Raw genomic sequence first — 25,188 nt, forward strand, 5'->3', positions numbered from 1 at the left:
TGCGCATAAAAATAAATAGTTTAACCTCTAGATAACAAAGTTTAAACTCTGTGATGCATGCGCTGCTAGAACATATTGATTGAATTTATACCAAGCGTAACAAGGCGTGTGTGTCATCGCGTCCAAAGTGGATTTGTGCGCCAGCCGCCCCACGCCCGCCTATTTGTGAGTGCATCCCGCTATAAAGATGTGATTAAGAGTAGGCAGTAATCAAAGAGGCAATCAGCCCTCTATCCAACTAGTAATCTACGCGTAACGAAGTTACCGCGGCGATATAGAGTCGCGCGCTTCCTTCCCGTCTCCTATCATCACCGCCGCCGCCGAGCTCCGTTCGCAATTATCAGGGACCTGTTATCCGAACACTAGTTTATTGTATTAAATTTCTCCGGCGCGATTTTATCCAATTACACTTTCGAGATGCACACTTCTCGGCACATCCATTACAGAATCGAACAATGAGTGAGTTTAGAGTTGGAGAATTGTGTTGTAAAGTTTGATTTGTTTTGTACCGTTAAAAAAATAAATAAATTTAATTTGTATTTTGCAATTTTTATTTATTTTCGATCATCCTGTGTGGAGTAGACTTGTTACTTCAGTCTGCCACTTTGCGCAGCAAGGATAATTCACTTAGCACTGCATCAAACTTATTGGCAATGCATTTTCACCTCATTTTCTTCTCCACACCATCCTTCACTTTAACTTAACTTTGTGTTGCAACTTTTCAATTTTCGTTTCTAATCTAAATTTTCAATTATTTATTATTTTATATTAAAAACTAGCTTTTGCCGGCGACTTCGTCCCGGTACTGATTAATAAAAATGTAATTCGTTTTTACTCTCTTGTTCTAGACATAGTATGCGTCAATTCTAGCAATAAGATTCGCCATTTTATTTTAAAGAAATTAATTATATAAAGAATTGTTAATAATGCACTTCAGCGCGCCATCTCGGATTCAACTATTTAACTATAACTATAATTGAATCTCAATGCCAACTTTTATCCTGTAGAAAGGGACTGTCTTTAGGGTTTTCCTGTCAATTATTCAAAATTTTCTCGCCGTAAAAACCATCATTGGACTTTAAGGAACATTTAAAAAAAAGAATTGGTCTAATTGACCTAACCGTTGTTGAGTTATGCGATTACCAACAGATTTTGCAATTCATTTTTATATTATAGATAAGTAAATGAACAACAACGTCATGCTTGCTAATTGTCCATTGTTAATATTTATCACATTCAAACTTTAAACTTCTACAAGGTACAAGTTACAACCTTATATCAACTTGGAAGAAAATAAAAGTAAGATGCGAGCGATGCGCGATTTAATTGCGTTTCGCCAGCGAACTTTATGAATAATTCACTTGCGACTGCACACGCTAATGTTTTGCGCGCTTCGGAAAGGTTGCGCAAAACTTGTAAACTTGTAGCCCGCTTGAAAGTTGCCGAAAGTTACACCCGAAACGAGCGCTGCTAATTCGAAACCGGAGCGAATATAATCGCCATGTGCGTTGAGGGTGATGCTGAAGAAAGTTATCAGCGCTAATCAATTTAAAACTGTCGATTTGTTCACGGCCGAATTAGAGCATTCACGGATTCAAGAACGCAACTAATTGCGCCCTCGTCGCCAAGCTAATTAAATCCGGAAGTGTTTCATTAGCTGCGCGTAACAAGTATCGAGACGCTAAAGTATTTCTAGCTTTGTTGAATTGTAGGTAGGTACAACAAAACATTCAGCGCAAACAATTTTTTTTTCAGCCTCAAACCAACAAAGCAAACACCGCTAATACGCCATAATCACACCCTCAGCGTTGCAAAACACAGCGCCGGTAGAAGATATGCAAATAGACGCTGAAAATTACCATTAATACACGCTGATTAAAGGATATTCTCATTACCTGTTATGCCGAGCGACGCACAAATATTAAACGTAAATATTTTCGCCTTTGTGAAACGCACCTTCCACGACGACGCGAATCAACCGCCCTCGCTCTTTCATTCGAATGCAAATTCGAAACGCAGAACGCGAAACGCCTAAACGTCGGCAAACACAAGCGCCAACGAAACGGAACGACATTAAAATGAAAGCATGCCAACCGCGCCACCCGCCAGCAGCCAGAGCAACAACACGCGCACTGGTGAAACGAAGCATTTCCGAAAAATAATTTCCTTCATTAACATTAACGTCGCTGCCAGCGCGCCGATAGGAAAACAAACCGGCCGCAACGCAAACTTGACTTTACTCAACGTCGGAATGTGCGAGCCGGCCCGTAAATGCTAATGGCGCGCGAAAAATTGGGTAGCGCACAAACCTAACCTCAAAAAAGCATAAATCTAAATGCCTGACGTTTGGAGCGCGTTTCCTTGTTGGACGAAAAACCCCGAGTTAATCATCATAACATTTTTAACACATCCGTAAACTTTAACATAAAAAAAATACAGCCGCCCGTATGTACTCACTGACCTTAGTAAATTTAATATTCACAGCAATATAATATACAGTCAGTAGTGGTAAATCTAACTTTTTGATTTTATTTATCTTGCTCACGGCAATAAAGTACACGGCTATTCCACCATTTCGTTTCGTTACGTTTCGTTTCATTTCGTTAACCTCACTTCTACTGCACGCAGCGCCGAGTACTGATATCGAATGCTGTGTAGTGTGTGTTCTGTGTGCAAAGGGGGCGGGCAGAGAGGCATTTTAAGATAAATAAAAACAAATGGCCTAGGACGAGCCGGGCTGAGATTTTCCGAGTCGGTGCCTTTTTCCATTCGATGGCCGCCGCCTCAATAAGAAAGGCAAATACAATTTGCCCGAGTGCCGCTTCCATGCGACTGCCAGCGATACAGACGACACGACGGCGAAGACTTAGGACTCGGGTGAAAATCATTTGATTTAGTAATATGACACCCCGATACATCGGAGAGAGGCTTCTGCGTAGGTATATATACATTGCGACGGCATTAAACGCGACGTTCGATTTTATTAGCCTTTCTTAAATTGTTTATCTCCACGGAGACACACACATGAAAATTGGAAACGAAAAGATTCCGAGCGTGCACGAGTTTTAGGGGAGCTAATATATCACACGTCGTGAAAATGTACAGCGAGTGGATAAACTCGATTTGCATTCGCGCCTCGGCGTCGTCTGATCGCATCATGATGGTGATAATCTACATCTATCTGGGATTTATGATGAGAGATGTAACACGTTGTGCTTCTAACCTAATATCCAAGACATAAACCGGGAACATTTCGTGCAAAAACAGCATATAGATATGTATAAAATCAGTCACTAAAAATCAAAAAATAGAACATTTTGCAAAGTTGAATGTTTGTTACACTTTCACGCCTAAACCAATGGACCAATTTTAATAATTTTTTATATTAAAATAGATTAGGGTATAGAAGAAAACATAGGCTACTTATAAAATCTGAAATAAAACTTTAAAGGAGTAAAAATCAGTTATATTCTCACATAAAAACAAAACCGATTTTTGTCAATGTAAATTTCTCAAGTGTAGATCGTTAGGAAAATGGAATGCATTGCAATTTTTTAACTTAAATTTTTGCATGTCACGTACAATCGTACACATTAGACGTCCGACACATAACCCCACATTTCAAGCTTGCGAGGTCCTCCCTCAAGTGTGTGAAATAATAGGAATGGCTGGGAACAGTGACAAAGGGAAGTAAAGCCGTACGTGTGCAGCCCGAAAGCTTTCTGGCGCATTAAAACCACCACATAAATCAGGGAATTTACATTGCCCCGACCCACACACTATAGGGTCGGCTATAACACTTTCCACAGCACATTCAAACAAATTCCGACTCATGCACTCATGACCTAACTTCAAAGTAGCCCAAAACCCATTTAAGCAAAACTCAATCTGATAAATTAAAACTAATAAATGTGTTTTACTTTTAATAGTTTTAGAATATGGTTAACACTTTTTGGTATGTGTACCCAACTATGTAATATTTGAATTGTGAAGCGGAATGTGGCAGTGGCATTTAGTTGAGTTAGGTCAGAAGAGTTGTGTCCTTGCAGGGCCTTCTTAACGCAAAGGATCAGGCACAGTTCGCCATCAAGGGGGTGCTTAACAAGACTCATGGCAATGAATAAAAAAAAACGTGCTGAATTTGTAACTTTCGTGCGTGGACCCTTCAAATGGAGGTGACGCTCGAGTTTAACTAGCGTCATTACTTTTGCAGCCTACACCCTCACTTCAACCACGCTTCAACATATGCCAATTTAAAATGTTCAAAGGACAAAAATCATCTTATACCTTAAAATGAACCTATTAGCAACACTTTCTACAAAGAATAACTTAAAATATAACAAGCATAAAAGGTCATCATCAAACAGTTAAATTGTGTTACCGTACCTAAAAGTTCGGCGACACAAAAAAAAGTAAAGAGAGAGAGAAACCCACTCGCATATATTTAGCAACTCATTTCCGCTTCATTCTCGGCTCGCTGCTTTGCACAGCGCAAGCACTTTGCTTTTAATTTTTTGTTTCTTGCTTCCTTTTGTGCCGGCGCCTTTGAAATTAAATGCAAACTAAAAAAAAATTAAAATGCAAAAGCAAAAGGCCACACACCCCTTTGGCGGCGCCGATGGAGACTTTAAAATGGAGTTCGTAATTGGAATAAATTTCATTTCCGCGCGTGGCGAAAATGAGGCTTTAATTTACTATGAGAAGTAGGCGTACAAGACGACGCTGCAAGTCGAAGGAATTTCGAAATTAAACGCCCTGCCGGCATTCGGGAAATTCAAGACACTCAAGGTGCTAGCCTAACGCAGCACCAGGATATGTAAATGCGCGTTCTTTTGCCCGGAAAGGAAATGTACCGACGACGATGTCGAATTATGCATTATGCATGAAATTTATAGGTTATTATTGGGGATGACGCATTGTCGTCATAATCAAATTAATTCCAAATGAGAGATCAATAGAGCACAATAATACCAGTCATGTGACTCAACAATACCAATGGTGGAATTGGAAATATAGTGAAGTGCTTACCTTTAACAGCGCTCAGCTTGTTTCCGACCATCTGCTTCGCCACGAATGCTGCCATCTTGTAGTAGTTTTATGTACTTCTAAACCTGAAACAAAAAATAACCTCTAAATTTTTTCCCACCAAAAATCGACTTTAACTTGATTTATTAGCATTAAACTGGTTCGAATTAAAGTCAGCACGTCGTTCGGAATGAGGACGAAGCGTCCGTTTGAAGGAATAATATCATGCTAGTCTTATCGCGTCGGATTTAGTGAAAATAGATGTATTTCCCTCACACCGACGAGGAGAATACGCGTGGCGCTTTACTATTTGTCGTGTTTATCGTGTTTGCTCGCCGAGGGAGGAAAGAAAGGCGGAATACGTGTTTATGCGTTTGTTGGTAAAACACAGCACTCGGATGTGTTGATGTGGATGCATGCAAGGCGCGTTTCAGTCGTGTGCGTGCAAATTCATCCAGTATCCGCAACGTCACATGGCGCCCGCCTGACAGGCGCCCATTACTTTCCAGCCCAATATGGCGCCAAATTGTTGTATATCTATTCCGTTTCTAGAGCGCGCTGGCAGCGCTCATGAGAGTGCGTGGGCGCGCAACGGGGGTTGGATATGAGTTTCTTCGCCGAGCATTCTCCGGCATCTAACGTTCTATTTTATTCAATTCTACAGTTTAATACTCGTCCAACGTCAGTTATTGCATGCTTTACTTTATTCTGCGTCGCCATATTGGTTCGTAGCAGAAATAAATTTCAACTTGGCTTTCTTTTTCTCGAACTCATTGTTAATGTCCCATTTCTGATTCTGAAATAAGTGCACAATTTCGATGTGGTGGTCGTGACGTCGTCATTCCGCGCAATTTAATATAGAAATTACTTTATTGGCCCGACGCGTCTCCTGCAAATGTCGTCGCTCGTTTGACAGCGCCATCTACAACGGCATAGTGGTCTGTGTTCCATCTCTCCGCACCATCCGCTCCTTCGCCCTTAATGCCTGCACAATTGGCCGCGTTCATTTCTTAATGCATGCTCATGCTCGTGCCCGCAAAGAGCCTTTTACTCTGCCTCTCGTTTTTCCCCTCGGCGTGCAAATGGGGAAATACTAGTGCTGCGGATGTGGAAGTGAAGAGTGTCTCAAGAATCATGAGCAACGAAGAGAAAAAAAATGCAAAATAAAAAACGCCAGCTCTGATTTCGATCCATAATCACAGCATATCTGGGAAGGTAGATAGTTGATATCAAACTTTGACATTTGTGAACTTAGTGTATTCTAAACTAATGCAACTGTCAAAACAATATTCAACAATTCGAAACAATAGATTTAGTAAACGTAGTAACATTCGCAAACGCAAATTTCCAACCACAAATAATAATTTTAAATAAAATCTTTAATCGATTGATGGAACTTTGAACCCTTCACGTTTCATTGTGCGGTCGTCGATGGTGCATTGTGAACTGTTAACTTAACTCGAGTTGGAGCTTATTTGTTATTTGTTCAGAATTAATCGTGATGCGGCGATGGTGAACGCGCCGGGCAACGCAGCACTGCCAATAATAGGTAGAATCGGTTGAAGTGGTCGAGTGCAACCAAAGCAGTGCGCGCAGAGAGAACAATCGTAAAATCCACACAATCCACGGAAATTATAACAAAATATTTACACAATTCACTCCGCACTTTGCACACAGCAGCCAGATTTACGTGAATATGCTGAATATACTAATTATTTTCAGTCGTATTCATTATATCAATTAAACAATTAAAATGTTTATTTGTTTATTAAGCATTTTTCGTCATACTGACGAAATTAAATAATTTGCATATGCTGGATTTAGGTGGCGCAAGTTTGTGAATAAATTGAAATTTTGCGCAAAATTAGAAATTATAATAATGAAATAATTCATAAACTCGAAAACTTGGAATGATAATAATCGAATGGGTGGAGTTGGCTTCCCCGCTTTAATAATCTATTTGGCTGGCAGCCAAAAGTTGCAACGCGGGTCACTAATGAGTTATAAATTTTCGGCGGGCGCAAAGCGCCATAATGAACAACAGACTCGATTTATAGGTTAGGTCAAGTAATTAAAACTAAAATTTTTAAATTTACGCAAATAATATTTAAAATGATATTAATATTAAATATGTTGGGAATGTGAAACTCTGCTCGCTTGAATTTCCCACGAGGTAATCGCGTGGCGAGAGATGTGATTCAGGTATGCTTCGCGCGCATATTTTTCCAAACGACGAAGACAGCGGCGACGTTTTCGCGCTCGGATTTTCCGCACGTTTTCCCAGAAAATACCGTGCTTCGTAAAATGCAAAGTATGTGGAAAGTGCAAAATTTGTCCCAACTATTACAACCCCCACACACACAGACACAATCGCAGAAAAATCAATAGTTGAATGTAGTCACTGATTTTGGATAAAATTTTAAAGAAATTGGATTTTATCGCGACGACAAATGAATTTTAATTATCTCGCTGGTAGAGGATTAATTTCCCACTATGTATACGTGTCCGCAAAAGCAGCTCTATTTCATACGGCGGGGTAGAAAGGAGCCGATGATGAATAGGCCCGCGGAGCCTTCTTATCGGCGGAAGGCTTATGTCTCTGCGCCGACTCCGGCAATAATATTTCATCATTCAATTCTTAATTAAGGAACACGAATCCATGAATCCGCTGCGTTCGTAAATTTTCATTATTTTATTTTTCCCGCGCGCGCATTGAGAAGAGCGTTTTACGTTTTGCGTGCGCCATTCCACCGGAAATAAATCGCCTTAAAGTGGCATTTTGTGAAATTTGTTTTCTTCACAATTCACGTTCATTTATTCATCTACAAAGAAGAAAAAAACACAAATTGAATCAAAAATATTTGCTATCCAGAGCACATTAACAATTTATTTGTGATGAGATGAGTTCAGAGTTGAGAGACTGAGTAACATTTTCAAAATTGCGAAAACCTGTTCAACTTCCTGTAAGTCTTGCAACTTGCAACTTACTCTGCATGGCATTAAATTGATTGCCAGTGCAGCTGACAGCGTGTAGCACATATATAGAAAACTGGCTTCATTCTCACAACTTTTCGTGTATAATGCATTCCACACTTTGAACTTTACGACTTGCACACAAAAATCGCTGAAGGTAAAATATGACACGCAAAGAATAAACAATTTTTACATCAAATCTCCATCTACATCAAATATGTCAACTATCCAAATTCTAATCATAATATTACTTAAATATTTTTATTCGAAAATAAAAACGTAAAAGTAGTTGAGATGCTGATTAAAAACCAGCACTATACGTTTCCCAATGTTTTAAATCAGACTGATGAATAGCCCGGAATGAAATATGTATTCCCACGTCACCGGAAGCTCGAGCGCTCGCAAAAGAATGGATAATTACAAGTGTTATTGATGCGGCGGCGGCGCTGAATGGGTCGAACCATTGATCAATCACACCGCAGCCACACGGTGCGCCTTGCTTTTAATGTAAAACGCAAGCGGGCGAGAGCCGGTGAGGAGTATGGGTGTTCATTAAAGATATTGCCGCGTTCCGGAAATTTCACGGCGTCGCGCACATACTCCCGCTGGATCTTTTATCCGGAGGGCGACCAACCGCAAACCGCCGAACAGCTCAAAGACGCGCAAGAAACACAATCGGAGTGCAGAGATGCTTTTCTATTATTGAACGATGATATATGGTATTGGAATCACACAATTGAGAAAATATGACAATTTTGATTTTGTTCGCAAAGAATTTTCGTTGGAAATTTGTGCGGGTTTTCAGTTTCGTACCTCTGGCACCGTTCAAAAACACAAAAATAACGCCAACAATAAAAGTAGGTAGTTTCACATATGTTTCGTAGCACACACGATGAAATGAGCCGGGTCTTGCTCTAGCGTGTTTACTCGGTGGCGAGAGGAGGCAATTTCGAATTTAATTGCGTTTGGGGTTTCTGCCCGGCGCGCAAAGTTTCCCTTTCTCATTAGCGTCGCAAATTAGTACCCACACGCGCTCATAATAAGGTGTTTCAAACAAAAGGCAAACATCGAACGCGCACAAAAGCGAATTTCTCTTTTCTCATCCAGTTACCAAACCTCATCCCCCCGGTGAAATAAAACTATAATCTACAAACGGTATTAACGACTAAAATACAAAAACTACAAAAATCATAAAATACAAGAAAGTTACTAATATTTACGATATTTACGCGGAACGTGGAATGAAAAGCAGATCATAAAACGACAATAAATATTTGTAGTCGTTTGCTGCAAACAGCGTGCGCTCATTATTTTCGAATTTACGAACACACTTTGCGCCGCCCCCGCCCGCGAAAATAATAAGCGATAGCATGAGAATGCAATCTGACGATTTAACGGGTAGTTACATTCGAGCAAAATCAATAACTCTCAAGTCAAACATCGTTACGTAACGATTGTGTTGGATAGAAAACATGTTTTCGTAGTTTTCAGAAGGCATCATCCCTCGCACTGCAGTCGATTATGTTAATTATTTAGTCTTACAAACAAGCCCCCATAGCCATAACACAACTTTTTATATTCTTACAACACGCAAGCTAAAAATATCTTCAAACATAAATAATGCAAACTGTTACCGATAAAATTAAATATAATTTGTGTGAGTGACGGTGCGGTATATTTTGCAAGTGAATAAATAATTCACCCCCTGTCGACATGTCATGGTCAACCCCGAAAGGTGTAATTAGGTACGCCCCTCGAAAGAGGAGAGTTGTGTAATGCACGTAACGTCATTTGCATGCTCGGCAAGTTCCTGGACATTTAGAATTTCGAAGCGAAATAGGGAATAAATGAATGTGTATGGAGGGAGGATGAAAAATAGCGGGCATGTCAACGTCACCGATCAAATTAGGGAACCATCAGCTTAATTGCTATCAATGCCACCAAACACACATGTCCACCTATCCTTTATAATCAAAATATTTTCATACAAATCCGAAAATATTTTTTTCTTTAAAAATTCAAAAAATGATTTCATATCAATAATTCCGGATAGAGTTGAGTGCTTAAATGATGAGCGTAGTCTGTGGAGCGTTCTTGTTGATGTTATAACTTTATCTACTCCAGCTGGCGCTAATAAAGTCCACATCGTGCCGAAACTTTGCACAATTAGCAGCCTCCAAGTGTGTAAATATTTGTTTCAGAATTTGTGAATTTAAGCGCTTCGGTTTCGCGAATTACTACAATATATTCACATCCAACGTGCGTCTTCAGTACAAGATTGAAAATCGAATCTAAATATTGACCGAACGTAAATTTCTTTTTCTTGAACGTCCCGACATTAGTTTTTGGCAAATTCGCCAAAACCAATATTATTAATTCATCATTCAACATCCCATCGCAAGAAAAAAGAGAAAAAATCATTCGGGCCACCTGGGAAGGTCGAAAGGACGAAATAAATTCATCCCCCTGGCACACATTTTCTTAACGTCCCTTTCTTTCATTTCTATTTTTTATTCGCTCCGCTTTAAGCTCACTTTTATCCGCCGGAATTTCGAATTTCGAATGCGTCGTCATAATACGCAATCGATACGCTAGTACCACCAGCACGTGGAGGATATTAGGTAGTCGCACACACATGAAGGAATCTACTCGGGGTGCTCAATTCGCTTCGATATTGATAGTGCCCGTCCTAATACCCCAATACCCCGGCGACCCGCGTCTCGCAACGTGCATTAAATAAATATTACCGAGAATCGAGTTCGCGTCCACGAGCAGGACCAACGGCACCGGGACACCGGGGCCTGCCGAGGGAAATGGGAGACATCCCGATTCGGAGACTTTACATGAATAAAAGTCGCTGAGGAAACAAGAAAAAAGCAGCGCACGACGAAAACGAGGGGAAAATGAAGCTGCCGAACATTCTCCGGGATATTACGTTATTCGGAGTTAATATTGGGGGGTAAATCCCAGTATTGGTGTTTATGTGATGGCTAACACCATCATCAAATGTGAATGAAACTTTTAACTTACCTAAAACTAAACAAAATTTAATACTTAAAATTTATACTGTATACTTTGTAGCAACATAAATAACTATTTATTAGAAATGTTTGCCTAAAAGTTTCCGACGCTGATACTGCAACCCTTTTTACGCAATACGATAGCTTACACACTCTTCAAGCTGCGCTCGCGAAACAACCCTATTCGCTTTCAATGGCGTCGCTCCCGGAAAATTACTTTCCAACTTTCTCCATTGCAACTTTCGATTAAAAATGTCCCTACGCTCGAAGGCGGCGCATGCAAATTTACAAATTACAAACTTTTGCGCACATTTTCCTCGCGCGCCCCGACCTCATTCAATGACAGCTTGATCAATGTAATCAATGTTTCAATTTGTGCGCTACAAGCAAACTGCAAGTGAATGAATGAGTAATTAATAACCGCCAAACACAACTACAGCTATAAACTGATTAATTAATTAATTGATTAACATTGAGCAGCGCGCAGAATTAATTAATATCGTGTTGTATTTTGTGTGTGTCTTTGTGTTTTTATCGCAAATTATTATAATAGTATTAAGAAAATCGGATATGATGAGCGTGAAGGATGTTGCATGATAAGGGTGCGAGCATGCGTGAGTGTGGAAAATCCTCGGCATGTGTTTACGGTCAAATTGGATTATGATTTTAATTAACTAATCCGTCCTTTCGTTGTAAACATTCTACAACATCAAACGACGGAGAAAACTTAAATTTCATTAATGATAAATTTTATAATTTATTTCCGTTCTTAGATAAATTGAAAAACGAATGAAATGCGTCTGCGGTTAATTATTTCTAGTGCATTAGTGGTGGAGGCGCCGGGCATCCAATTTAGCGCGCATGCTAACGTTTGCGAACGATTTCGGTTTTGTGCGTAAAGTCAGTGCAATGTAAGTGCACTCCGCACGACCACATACGGCGCTAAATGAATTTGTAATGCTCGCCCGTATCTGATTAAAAGTTTTAATCTCGTAGACACGATGCCGGCCATAAAGCGCTCTGCTTTTCTTTGCCACGTTAATCGTAGAAATTCTGCAATTGCAGTCGTTAGTACATTTACCTAGTAAGTATAAAATTACGAGTAAAATATTATGCATTAAATAAAGTAATGAAATTGTATTTTGAAAAAATTACAAATTTAATGAAGGACCGGATAAATGTACAAAGATTATGAAGTCATCCGGCATGTAACACAAGACCGATTTCCTTGCCCCGCTCACTCCGCGCTCGATTTAAATGACAATGAAAATCTGCATGCGAATTTAAATTTTAATTGGTCTTTACTTTGCGAATATTCCTTGTGAATAATAATCGTCGTTTCGGCGTTTCTTTCCATCTGCATTTTTTTCTTCATCTGTTTTCCTCCCTTTTCCACTTTTTATTTAATCTCGCGCACTGTTCGTGACTTGTTCGACGCAAAGTTAGGCTGCTTCGAGTGCGTCGAGACCACTTCGTCCCGGACGCCCGCCCGCGACGTGAATATATTTCTTAAGAACGTCCTTGTTTGCACTTAGCGGTTATCCAGAAAATCATGTCGATGCGTCGAACGCGAAAAAAACATTTTCGAGCGCAAAATAAAATCAAACGACCAAAAACTTACTCTTTTTTATGGTTAAACTTGTTAAAATAGATAGCTTTTCAAGAAGAACGTCCTTTCAAGTCAATATTCAATTCGGGCGATGCGGAAAAGCTTTAAAAAGAATATACACACATTCTCGCTCATTGAAAGCGTAAACCGGAAAACGAACGGGAACGCGCGCAACATTATGAAACAAGAGCGGCAAGCCGGTGTCGAAGGAGCACAATATCCTACTCCTGTAAAAGGTGTATCGAACGGTTGCGGACAGGAAGCCGCCTCGTAAACTACACACGACCGGAAAGAACTAAAACCATTTTCTCACCATAACCCGGTGACATGTCAGTCAATGAAAATATCAGCAGAATTTTTCTTTTCGTGATAAAAATAGCAACAACAAAACGATTAACATAATTAAAAAGTATTTTTTGCCATTTTTAATATTACTAATCGTTCTTTTTGTGCTTAAAAAAATCTTTTAATACCCTGTATAACCCATTCATCATCAATGACAAAAGAAACTTATCATTGCCACGTTTCTTTAATTTTCACTTCCAAGACGGCTTTTGAAATGAACGCTCCAGAGGACTAAGACAAACAAGCACAGGCAAAAGAAGACGAAGCGGACAAAAAGGGAACTGCTATAAAGTCAGCGAGAATTATTCGGAACGTCCGTCGCGTTGCAAACACCACCGTACATTTTTGTTTTGTTGGGTCTTCTGCCCTTTTATTCCTATGTTTTTATTATCACGCGTATCTTTTCATTAAAACCCAAAAATATATCGCCAAACCTTACAGGTTCTCAAGACGACCTTGACCTTTAAAAGCATGCATAATTTCGGTAAATTTACACCACATTATGGTAAATTACTCCAAATGCTGACGTATAAAATAATCATCGCCGACAATGGTTTTTAGGTCCCCGGTTTTAGTTTTACGATCCACTTTAATATAAAATCCGATCATATTCCGCGAGTGCTGGGGATATCGTTAAGCACGGTGTGAAAATGCGGAGAGTCTGCAAAATTACACTTTTGTAAACGTAGCGAATAATAGTTTTTTCAGCACCCAGAAGAAAAAAATCGTATAAAATGAATGAAAAAATATGTTTTCACTTTAAACTTGACATTTTTCAAGGATCACGATTTTCGCATTTTCCAGGACATCGTTTGACACTCTCCACACTAGTAATACTCGCGCACAAATCCGACAGATTATGGCCATGTGCAAAGCTAGATTTTCCATCACCATCAAAAAAGATATCTTCACCCAACAAACAAAATAGTTTTCGATGTTCGTGTGCAATGTTTCCTATGCGTGTATAAATCACTTGACATTTCAGCGTCGAAAATTTCGTTTTGAAACATTAAGCTGCCGGGCATTAATCATTCCGTCAACCCGGTGGGCCACCCATGCGCCCATACTTAAACGACATGTACGAATGCAGGAAACATCCCTCAGTTTCGCGGCAGCATTGTTCAGCGTTAGTTTCCAGTCACGGCCGGCAGCGCACAGGACCAAAATCAACGCACAAACTACATCCGGTCTATTGTGGTGATAAATTATGAAAATTAGGGGATGCGTGCGTGGTGTAATAGCGGTGTACACACGGTGTCCGTGCTAATGGCTGTTTGGCGGTGCGATTTGCGATGGTCTGTTGACCAGGATCACAATCTGATTTACCTGCATACAGATAGATCGGCGTCAAACTAATTTCGTGATAGTACAATATAATCATTATTGACCTAAATTCTCGCCAGCAGGGCGAATTTTTCATCAAAATAAATGCGAGGCTCATGAAATATTTAACCCAAGGGTGCTGGCCGTATTGTTGACCGCCATTGGAATCTTCGACTGCGGATCTTTTTCGTACACCGCCGATACTCGTATATCCTCAGTTCCGATGCACACGCCACCCACTCACTACCGCCATACTGGGTAGTAGAGCACCGCGCTGTTCCGGTATCGGCGGCGCTCTCGGGTTTGCGTTTCCGGTCGGTTATCGAGCCGCTGCCAGCGTACGGCTATAACATTGTTCCCGATTTCCCTAGGGATATAGTTAGCCGGCTTTGACGTTACTCGGGCGTCTTTTCAACGTCCCGGGCGAGGAGGGCATGCACTCCTTGGAGGCGCGTTGTGTTTTAATTTTGTCAATCCTCTTTGGGAAATTCCAACCGCCGTCTCGTGAAAGACGGCTTATTTTATTAGCGAATAAATCTCGCATGTGCTTTATTTGATATCATTGACCTTGAGAATTAATTAAATCTAATTCGCCGCATGGAGCGCCATCTGTGATGAATTTTGAATTGAATCTGTGTGCAAAGTACTCTCGGAATCAATGAAATGAATTAGAACGACTTTCATTAGGAGTGCGCGAGTGATGTCGCAAAATGTAAATACGCCGAGGTCTGAGCGCCGTTTGTAATCGCGCGCTTCAATCATTGTGCGGCGTCACGTCTGCCGCCGCCGCCGCCGCCTCCCGACTCGATTATATTGAAGTAGCTGCCGGCGCCCGCCGTTGAAATACTAGAAAATCAAGTAATCTTCAATTTCGTCAACTTCACATCAGCTGAACCCACTTCGCACATCCGCCATCCACTTCACGTTCGGCACAAATGTAAATCCCTTTTTTGTATTTGCATACACCATGTCCAAAGTACGCACAGAAAAAATTTTACAGTATTTTTTGCATAGTGCTAAAAAAACCGGTGAGATTTGTGAACGCGGCCGGAAGCTTCTTTGCGTTGACACAAGCGAGGTTATTTAAGACCGACAAAGGCGGCGCAGCACTGCGTCGAAATTAGAAAAGGTTTTAATTACGCGGATTACTTCCTCGATTTTTTTTTGTATTCGGCGAGTACGACGCTATTAAGCTTTTTAATCTTCTACGCTTGACAAGTCCGTCCAGCGCAGAAGAACATTTCGAAATCCTAACGTAAGCACACGATCTTATTATTAAATCTTATCACCAGAAACAATGTATTTTATTGTAGTTTATATCAATTGTTTGCAATTTGTGATTCTTCTATCGCTCCATTACCAGGCGAGGTTGATTGCGATTGCTGTGTATTCATCATTGCGTTAAACGCGCGTGACGAAAACCAAATGCCATTAGTGCGACAATTAGTAATCGTGATAAATCGACACTGCGAACTAGCTATTAGCGCGCATTGCGTGCGATCACAATCAATCAATAAATGTGAGGTTCAACAATCAATGCCTAAATACATCAATTTGTTTCTTGTCAATAGAAAAAAACAAATCGTCGAGTTGTTGGAAAAAAAGGGGAAAATACCGTCGCCATGTTTGACAATTTCGTGATGGCCGCTTGACAAGAATGCAACCCAGTGTGCACGGACGTCGTAATTTGTAGGCGCTGCCTGATTGTCGTTTGTTAGTCATTTGTTTGTCGCGTTTTCCGGTTTTCGGGTTTGCGCTCGGCCACATTAAACGCCAAAGTGTAAACGTCCCGTGTTTGCGAAACGGGAGCGCCCCCAAAGAGAATAAAACGCACCCCGAGACAAATTACACGCTCGCGGGGTGAAATATGCGTCGGCAGACAAATGTATCATAAAAATGCTAATTTTACGACTGCTCCAAACAACCCGACCAAAAACTTCCGCTTCTTATCGCGCGCATTAATATATTTTAAAACAAAACATAAAATCTTACCAGTGAAGAGATGCAGACAAAGTCTTGACCGACCTCCAAACGTCGACGACTTCAATAACCGATTCTGCAACAAGCCAAACAAAACAAATGTAAACAATCATATCATAATAACTAATAGCCGGTTACAATTACGTACAGACACGCATCGTTGGGGAGTGAAGTTAATCCGAATTTTATATACGACCGCACGAATTTAATTTCAATCAACAACTAAACAAACACGGCGCGCACCTCACACAATGCACAAACACGAATAATATCGACATTAATAACGGACGCGAAACGACTAGTCACAGCAATTAACACTGAATAGACACGTATTATTACTGCTAGTTTATAGATTATGACTAGTTATCACAATAAAAGGTAATAACTCAGTGATGTGTATTTTTACCTGTGCACAGCGCAACAACTCGCGGAATACTAACACACGATGAGAATGAAAACATGCGCGTGATAATAAATTATTTGTGCAAATTCCACGCAACTTGTAAACACAGAACATCGCTTGAGAAAGATAAGGATGCGATAATAATACTGGTTTTAGATTGCGTTATGTTACTAAATCGTCAAGTAAACTAACGCTAGGCAACATAATAAACACCTTATATAAATTAAATCAAGTATTAATACCTTGGATAATGATTGAATAATTTATAATATAAAAATTAATCGCAAAATCTGTTGGTAAGCGCATAACTCAAGAACGCCTAGACCAATTTGGCCAATTCATTTTTAAATGTTCGGTAAAGTCCAAGGATGGTTTTACGGCAAGAAAAATTCAAATAATTGCCCGGAAAACCCTAAAGACAGCCTTTTCTATAGGATAAAAGTTGGCATTGAGATTCAATCATAGTTATAGTTAGATGGCGCACTGAAGTACATTATAAGCAATTCTTGAAATAATTAATTTTTTTAAAATAAAATTGCGAATCTTTTTGATAGAATTGACACGTACCTACTATGTCTAGAACAAGAGAGTAAAACAAATAATATTTTTATTAAACACTACTGGAACGAAGTCGGTGGCAAAAGCTAGTATTCTGATAAAAGATTGTTGGGTAACATAAATGTTATTGTTGAAATAAAAACCACCCAACACAAAGTGTAGTAAGGTTCTCTGCCAATTTAATTGTATTTAATGAAATAAATAGTTTTATAGACTTTTCTCGTTGCCTTTCACTCTTGATACTCCTGATTTGAGAATGAATTGATCCGGATGCCTGTGAGTGCTCCCACGGCAGATTGAACGCGTTCGCATCGAATAAAACATGCAACTTCCATTTAGCAATTTGCTGTTTGAAGATCGACGAATCATCGCTGGAAACTATCCGCGTGGCTTTTTCATCGGTTTACATTAATCAAAGAGAAAACACGCGCGCCCGCTGCAATTCCGCCATCAATCAAACAGGCAATTAATGCGGACGTTAATTGAATGGAGGGTATATATGATAGAGTAGATCCGCAACCGCCGCGAGTCAGGTCCGGGAGACCCTCCACCACGTCCAAAAACCCTCACAACCCGCACACACGACACGAGAAGCATTGCGGGTGTCGGTTCGAGGTCGAGCGACGGTGTCGACGTTAATGTCAGCGCTGGGCGAAACCAAGGAGCCTCCAACCGCAAGAGCTCGAAGAGATTACATGCCCCTTAACTTGTATGTTCTTGGTAATTAAAGTTGCCGATAGATATTAACTTGGCCGACGAGCCGCTTCCTCACTTAGGTTTCTATACTTGCAGTTGGAAGTACATACGTAGGCGTACTGGTGCACCAGCCTCGCCGTAGGCTAATCAAATTAGTCGTCGGCACGATGCTCGTTAATGACAAAAATTAGGTCATTCGATCAGAGCCGATACTACACATCGAATTAAAACACTATTTTAAATAATCGGATTTGTTTGTAATCCGAATTTAGTGATTACTCAATAACTTGGTAAGCGTCAGTGTGTCAACCCTTCAGCGTTTGCCTAATTTAATTGAATTGTTTTCCGAAATGTTGAATTTGCTTGAATTGACAGATTCATAATTAGATTATCGAAAACTCAACGCGACGCCGCGACCTTCAAAATCTACTCTCGCCCTCATTCATCATCACACCCTCGCAACATCCGCTTTTCCTGCGCTCACGTATATCGCCGCCGTCTATGAATCTATGTAATATTCAATTCGATTGATTCGTGTTCGTGTCTCTTTTGTTCGCTGGCGTGCGTTTTAAATCATGCGGCCATTGTGTTATCGTAATAATTCGAGTGCTGGCGAATTTTCTCTAATTCGATTACGGCACACAAATTCAATATGAAATTCGAACAACCGCGCCAAATCCACAATCGAAGCGCTCCAAAACGTAAAGTGGATAAATAGAATCCTACTTAGTCGCAATTATGGAATTAATTAAATTGATATCGCAAAATTAAAAATTTCTACTAATTATATAAATGGAAAATATAAAGAGTTTTTGATCATCTTGATCATGATTTTCGGTGAGCATTTTTGTTGGCGCAAGAGCGTTAGGCCGTTACACAGCAACTTCTCAGCGATTTATTAACCCACATAATTTCACTTAATTTCCTCCACTCTTTGGGGATTAATTAACGTGGCGCGCCTCCCGAGTTTTTCCATGTAACTTCATCCTCGGAAGGCAAACGCAGCGCGCTAAAAACACATTTCAAAAAAGCGAAAAGGCGAAAGTTGTGCGCGCAAGTACGATTAATTTGTGTGTCGAGGGCCCTCCTCTCGATGGCCACATCAAAAACGGAATTAAAAAAGTTGCAAAGTCAAAAAATCAAATTCACAAAAAATAAACTTTCGCTAAAAAAGTTTAAATAAACGCCAAAATACACACCATAATATTATATTTAACCCTGCAACTGATGTTAAAAGTTATAAAAATACTTCAAACAATAAAATACTATTCTTTTTGTTTTAACTGCATAAAAATATTTGAATAATATTTCTATTAATAAATTTTATATATATTGTAAAACTTGGCTGGTAAATTGTTATTACCAAATCCCGAAAAGCTCAAAGTCCAGCTATTCAAGCATGCAAAGCTTCCACTTTCGCTACCCCATGCGCAATGGGGATAAGTGCCCCATGCTAAACGCGCATAAGTGCCAATCGACTGTAAGCAAGATGCAGAATATACCAGTTTCCGCCACTAGGCTAAAGCGTTTCCCTCAATTTTCCACGCGTACACCAGGGAGCTACGAGCAGGAAAGCCGCCTATTCAGGTTTTAAGCCGCAACAACAATGCCAGCGCGAAAACTATTCGGATTAACAATATACCGCCCTCTCAAAATCAGAACTCAACGCCTTTATTGTCGTATTTATTTCTGTTCACTGCAATAGTAAGATATCACAATATCTAAGTCAACAAAGTGTCATAGAGTCACAAAAGAGACTTTAAGCTTCTAAAACGTGCAAAATTCGTACATATTCGCCTGCCAGGTAATAGCAATAAATAAGCATTGTTTGCAAAATTCATATTCCATCTATTACGGAACTTTAGCAACCCCCAATCCAGCAATAAATCTACCCTCGTCATTATCTTTGCATATAATCGATCGCAATGACTGTGCATGGTCGGGTATCACTTGAGAACAGTTCAAGTGTTAGTCCAACACGCGTGCTAACCCCTCCAGCACCAAAACCCAACATCCCCCCTCCTATTTTAGACAAAGTCCTAGAAACCTACTATCAGCCGAAAATTCAATACCAGACCGCACACACGTTGTTCCCACATCACCCACATCCACATCTACAACCATATCCTTCCGATTGCTTTACTAGACTACTCCTAGGTGTCTATCTTTACTAGCTCTCTACTCTCGTCGCTCTAAAATCACAGGTGAGAGCATATTATATAAGCACTTGACTGTGTCGACGACGACGATTCGGGTGCGCACACTTTGAATCTCCAATTTCCAATGTGATGCAAATCTAACGTTACACTCACAATCACAACGTTTCAATTTTACGACTTGAATCGAAATTACCAAGTTACTGCTTTAAGCTATAAGCTACCGAGTAGGTGAAATTACTATTACTTTATAATACGACCAAGAATTACCTAGTATAAATTTAGTAATGAACACACTGTATAAATGAGCATAGGATTTAATGTTGATCAAGCTAGCTGAACAACCAACGGGTTGTAAGTTGTAAGTTTCGTAGCGTCTAGGAAACGTGTAACTTATTTAAAGGAGTGATGGTGGTGTTCAGGCTTCGGTGATTAGCATATCTGCACGCGGCGATGTTTAACTTGTAGTGGTGGAAGGGCTTAAGGGGTTGGAAAGATTGTGCGTGCCGATACTAAACGCACAGTAAAATGAAAAGAAAAATCTTGATTTATTTCTAAAAATCTGAAAAAACTTTTGGCACTTACCCAAAAACTGGCCGAGAGTGACTGAGTGCGTCTGGCGCGCCTCTTGAAGGGTCAATACTGCTGCAACAGAAGAAGCACGTCGTTAATTACGACTTTTCTCTTGTTAGAAGCTAACGGGTAGTTTACTATCAAAAGCGGCGGGCATCAATTATGTCTGAGCGTGCTATATCAGAATGTTAATGAATTCGATGAAGGTGCTCTCGCAAAATGCACGCGAATGGCAGCTGGGAAATTGGAAATTGGGTAAAATTCGGACCACGCGCACTTCAGACGGAATCCAGGACAAAGTCAAAAGTCCTGAACGTGCCAGCGCGCGTTTTGGCAGCATTCCGCCGTGGCGCTCGTTCAATATTTCATGGCACAGCGGGATACTTTGGGAGTTCTCTCGTCCTATTGTGCAAAAAGGGACTTGATGGAGGGTGAAGATTCCCCGAGAACTTTTGTCATGTGCAATTCACCGACAACTAAATTTTCCTCCTCGCGTTGAGTATGATAAAAATACATCGTGCTGTAATTAGAGGGCACCGCACAGTATAAATGTGTACATTTGGATCGATTATGAATCGATAGCGGAACACACGTTAACACAGCAATTTACTACATTAGCACAACACGTGAATAAAACGTTCGAGGGATTTGATAAACGAGTAAAAATCGCGTGCTGATCGGCGCAGAAATTTCCCCGATGATGAAAAAGTTGCTGCAATTTAATAACGCGCGTGCGCGAGCCACGCAAGCGTACGTGCGGATCATACCCAGGCAGGGAAATGGGAAAAATGGTTGACATCCGTTCTGGTCGTGCTCGTGCGCGGCAAAAGTGTTGTAATTAAAACTTTAATGAATGACGCTGGTTGGCACAAAATCGGCCGACGTCACATAGAAAACTCATCAACTATATACAAACGTTCATGGCTTGCATGGTAAAGAAAATGGTCAGCAACCCAACATACACACTGCGCGGCGTATATGCGGCACAAGTGGTGCGCGACATTTTTCTCGACGTCGATATAAATTTCCTCTAATAGCCGGCCGGCATTGTTTTGGTTTATTGGAGCGCGATAAAAGTCTCCGGAGGCCATCCAGGCTAGCTTTTCATAGTTTGTTACGAAGTGCTCGTATAATTTAATTTAATTGCCCCCTTTTTCAGTCATGTTGGACCACAGTTTGTGCGCTGATTTTCAAATTAAAATCTTTAAACGCAAAAAATTTCAGTGCTGTAATTTTTGTTGTGTGAAAATTTGGAAATGAGATTTCTGGTTTAATTTCCACATTTTCCTGGCGGCTGCCTTCAACTTAAAATTTTGCGCCTCGCCTTACAAAAGACATTTGGAGCTTGCGTTTTGAATGTTACTTTTGTGCTTTGGGAGTTTCAGCGCTGGCGTAATGAACATCCCTCACTTGCATACCGTTCGTGATTCTTTAACTTTAATTCCATGTTCGGCGTCCTTTTTTCGCTTGGTTTTGTTTGCGTTCGCATGCTATTTATTTCGTGCTCGTTTGTATATCTTTGTTTTCTGGTCGAGCGCTAAATTAGACTTCTTATCTAATCGGAAAACTTCAAATGCAACATTCACGCAAACAAAATAAAACTGGGCTGAGCTAAATTGGACCTAAATTAAAATTTGTATTATAAGCAACCAATTATACTCTTGTACAGGGTATACGGTATATAAATTTGCCTATTTTTGTATAAAGAAAAATATTAGATGAAAAAAAACAGAAACTTTTGTAAAACTATTTTTAAAGTCGTTTCTCAGATATAAACTATCAAAAATTTACATTTTTGATATTTTTCTTTCATCTATAATATAAAAATGAATCGCAAAATGTGTTGGTAAGCGCATAACTTAACAATGCCTAGACCAATTTGGCCAATTCTTTTTTTAAATGTTCGTTTAAGTCCAAGGATGGTTTTTACGGCGAGAAAAATTCAAATAATTGCCGAGAAAACCCTAAAGACAGTCCTTTTCTATAGGATAAAAGTTGGCATTAAAATTAAATCATAGTTATAGTTAAATAGTTGAATCCGAGATGGCGCGTTGAAGTGTATTATTAGCAATCTATATATATAAAATTTGCGTGTCACAGTGTTTGTTTCCATACTCCTCCGAAACGGCTTTACCGATTTTTACCAAATTTTATATGCGTATTCAGTAGGTCTGAGAATCGGCTAACATCTATTTTTCACACCCCTAAGTGATAAGGGTTGTTCACCCTTAACTTTTTTTTTAATTTTTGGACAAATTCTTTTGTTTTTATTTTTTTATAATGTGGAATTAAAAAATACATACAACCCTAAATTTTTAGTTTTTTATCACCAACCCCTATTTCTTTATAGCCATTTTAGTAATTTAATCATTTTTCATCCCGCTCAAAGAAAATTTTTATATGCGTATTCAGTAGGTCTGAGAATCGGTAACTTCATATCTCTAAGTGATAAGGGTTGTTCACCCTTAATTTTTTTTTAATTTTGGTCGAATTTTTTGGTTTTTATTTTTTTAATGTGGCATTAAAATATACATACAACCCTAAATTTTTGGTTTCTTATCACCAACCCCTATTTTTTATAATAAGTAAGTTACTTTTTGTCTACACTAAAATTTATCTAGAAACTTGAAATAATTTACATGGCAAAACAACGTTTGCCCGGTTAACTAGTTCTTTATATAATTAATTTCTTTAAAATAAAATTGCGAATCTTATTGATAGAATTGACACATACTATGTCTAGTATAAAAGAGTAAAAACGAATTACATTTGTAGTTTATAATTTTGCAAAATTTGGCAGCAAAAACTTGATTTCTTATTAAAAAAATTCCTATCAATTTTTTATCAAAATTACAACAAAAAAAATGTAAATTTTTAATGAAAAAGTTTGAAATAACCTAGTTTATTAATAAAATAAATAAAAGCCATTACTGCTTAGGTACACATTAGGCATAACCATAATAAAGCGAAATATTTCATTTGCATGCATACACAACGTGATACTCCTTATGTATTTTATATAATTTCGCAAGCGTTAAGGAAAAAAACAACACGCGTTGTGTGGCAGTTGTCTGCCTCAGCTGCAAACGGTGAAAACATCTGCAAAAAGCTCCGCGTAAGTAACCGTTTGCGAAGTAACAAAGTGCATTTTGTAAATTAAATTCCTATGGAATGTAATTTCCATTCGCCTGCCAGATAAACAAAAAACAATGCCTTTCATCTCTTAAAATTTTCATTTCCATGCCTCTCTCGCCGTACTCCACTGCGTCCAAGTGGTATTTATTTGCATTTATTTCATTTTTGTTTATTATTTCTTTGTCTCTACTTTGTGATTTGTTTGCCATTTTTATCTCGTGCATGACACGCCAACTGGGCGCTGTGTGGGTTGTGTGTCACGTGCATAAATTAAAAGCGCAGCAAAATTCCATTTAATTTTTACACCGGCCAAGTTAGCTGCATGAATAATGTTGTTTGAAAAAAGTTTCTCCGCGCCCGCGAATGGAATCCAGCGCTTTGAACATAAATACATTTCAAATTCCGGACTGTACAACAGTTTCTTACTGTTTGTGTCAAAAAGAAAGCCGAAAACAAACGAAAATGTTTAAAACACGCTGCGCAGGGCTTAAAACAACTCGAAAACTTCTCTGCTTCGCATAAATATTTCTCAAATTATATTTTTACGGTTTATTCGAAAATAAAACGCAATTAATCGTGAATAAATCCTTTTTTCTCACATTTTTAATTTTCCTGTTAGTTTTTTTTCCTGTACAATATTCCACTCCTCTAGCCTTCACAACGTGTTGTTTTCCGATGTTTTTGTTGCTACTTTCAGACTCGAGCACAACGTCATTAATATTCGCAATATGTGCCCGATGAGTACCACCACGATATGGGCACATGTCATACGCGTACGCACGTAAAAAGGGCGTTAATAAAGGGTTCGTTTTTTATTCTCGCTTCATCGTGACAAAAATTAATGAATACTTGAAGCCGCTACCGTGTCTAGTATACGCAACCCAGTTTACACACAAACAATTGTTATGTATTCCTGGTTGCGTTCGTATATCCCATCATAACTAGATATTATTTTCAAGAAACATACAATTTTGTACATTTCTGATTCACTCGGAACTATATAGTGTGTATGTAAACCAAAACACACGCTGACATTTCAAAAGCATGTACAAACATGCGACGATCATAAATCAGTCTGATTTATTTTTCATTTTGATTTCTTTCAGCACGTCCGCCTGCAACCACCGCCGCCGCTGGCACACACAAATTGATTCGGCGCAATGTTTCATTCTCCAAATATCAACCAAAAATCAAATCATATTTCTCTTGTTTTCACTACATTCTAAACCTAAATAAATGCCTGTTAACTCAACGATCAATATCCGATACGATACGTAATGTTTGAGTCTTCGATTTGGGTAATGCGATTGTTTACACACGCGCACTCGGCTTCCGGTCGACATTTGCATTTTATTTAAACGTGTTTAAGGATTTACGGGAGTGAATTCTGTT

General features: G+C 39.4%; 1 protein-coding gene across 7 annotated transcripts in view; it reads right to left on the reverse strand.

Annotated features, from left to right (window-relative positions):
• The window catches only part of cpx (synaptic transmission protein complexin), a 98,893-nt gene that overhangs the window by 41,502 nt on the left and 32,203 nt on the right, over positions 1-25,188 (reverse strand). For 3 of the 7 annotated variants that reach the window (XM_065299220.1, XM_065299223.1, XM_065299222.1), the window contains 3 exons: positions 20,674-20,730; positions 16,288-16,351; positions 5,029-5,111 (listed from right to left, as the gene is read on the reverse strand). In XM_065299220.1, coding sequence (XP_065155292.1) covers positions 5,029-5,083 — 55 coding nt within the window. In that variant the 5' untranslated portion in view covers positions 5,084-5,111; positions 16,288-16,351; positions 20,674-20,730. Of the gene's footprint in view, positions 1-5,028; positions 5,112-16,287; positions 16,352-16,423; positions 16,686-20,673; positions 20,734-25,188 lie in introns of those variants that run through there. The other 4 variants (XM_065299221.1, XM_065299219.1, XM_065299224.1 and 1 more) reach the window with 3 other exon arrangements.

Source organism: Atheta coriaria, unplaced genomic scaffold (genome assembly GCF_025399875.1).
Source record: "Atheta coriaria isolate IRGN ID8LTWV9N9 unplaced genomic scaffold, Caltech_Dcor_3.1 hic_scaffold_3_pilon, whole genome shotgun sequence".
Classification (NCBI taxonomy): domain Eukaryota; kingdom Metazoa; phylum Arthropoda; class Insecta; order Coleoptera; family Staphylinidae; genus Dalotia; species Dalotia coriaria.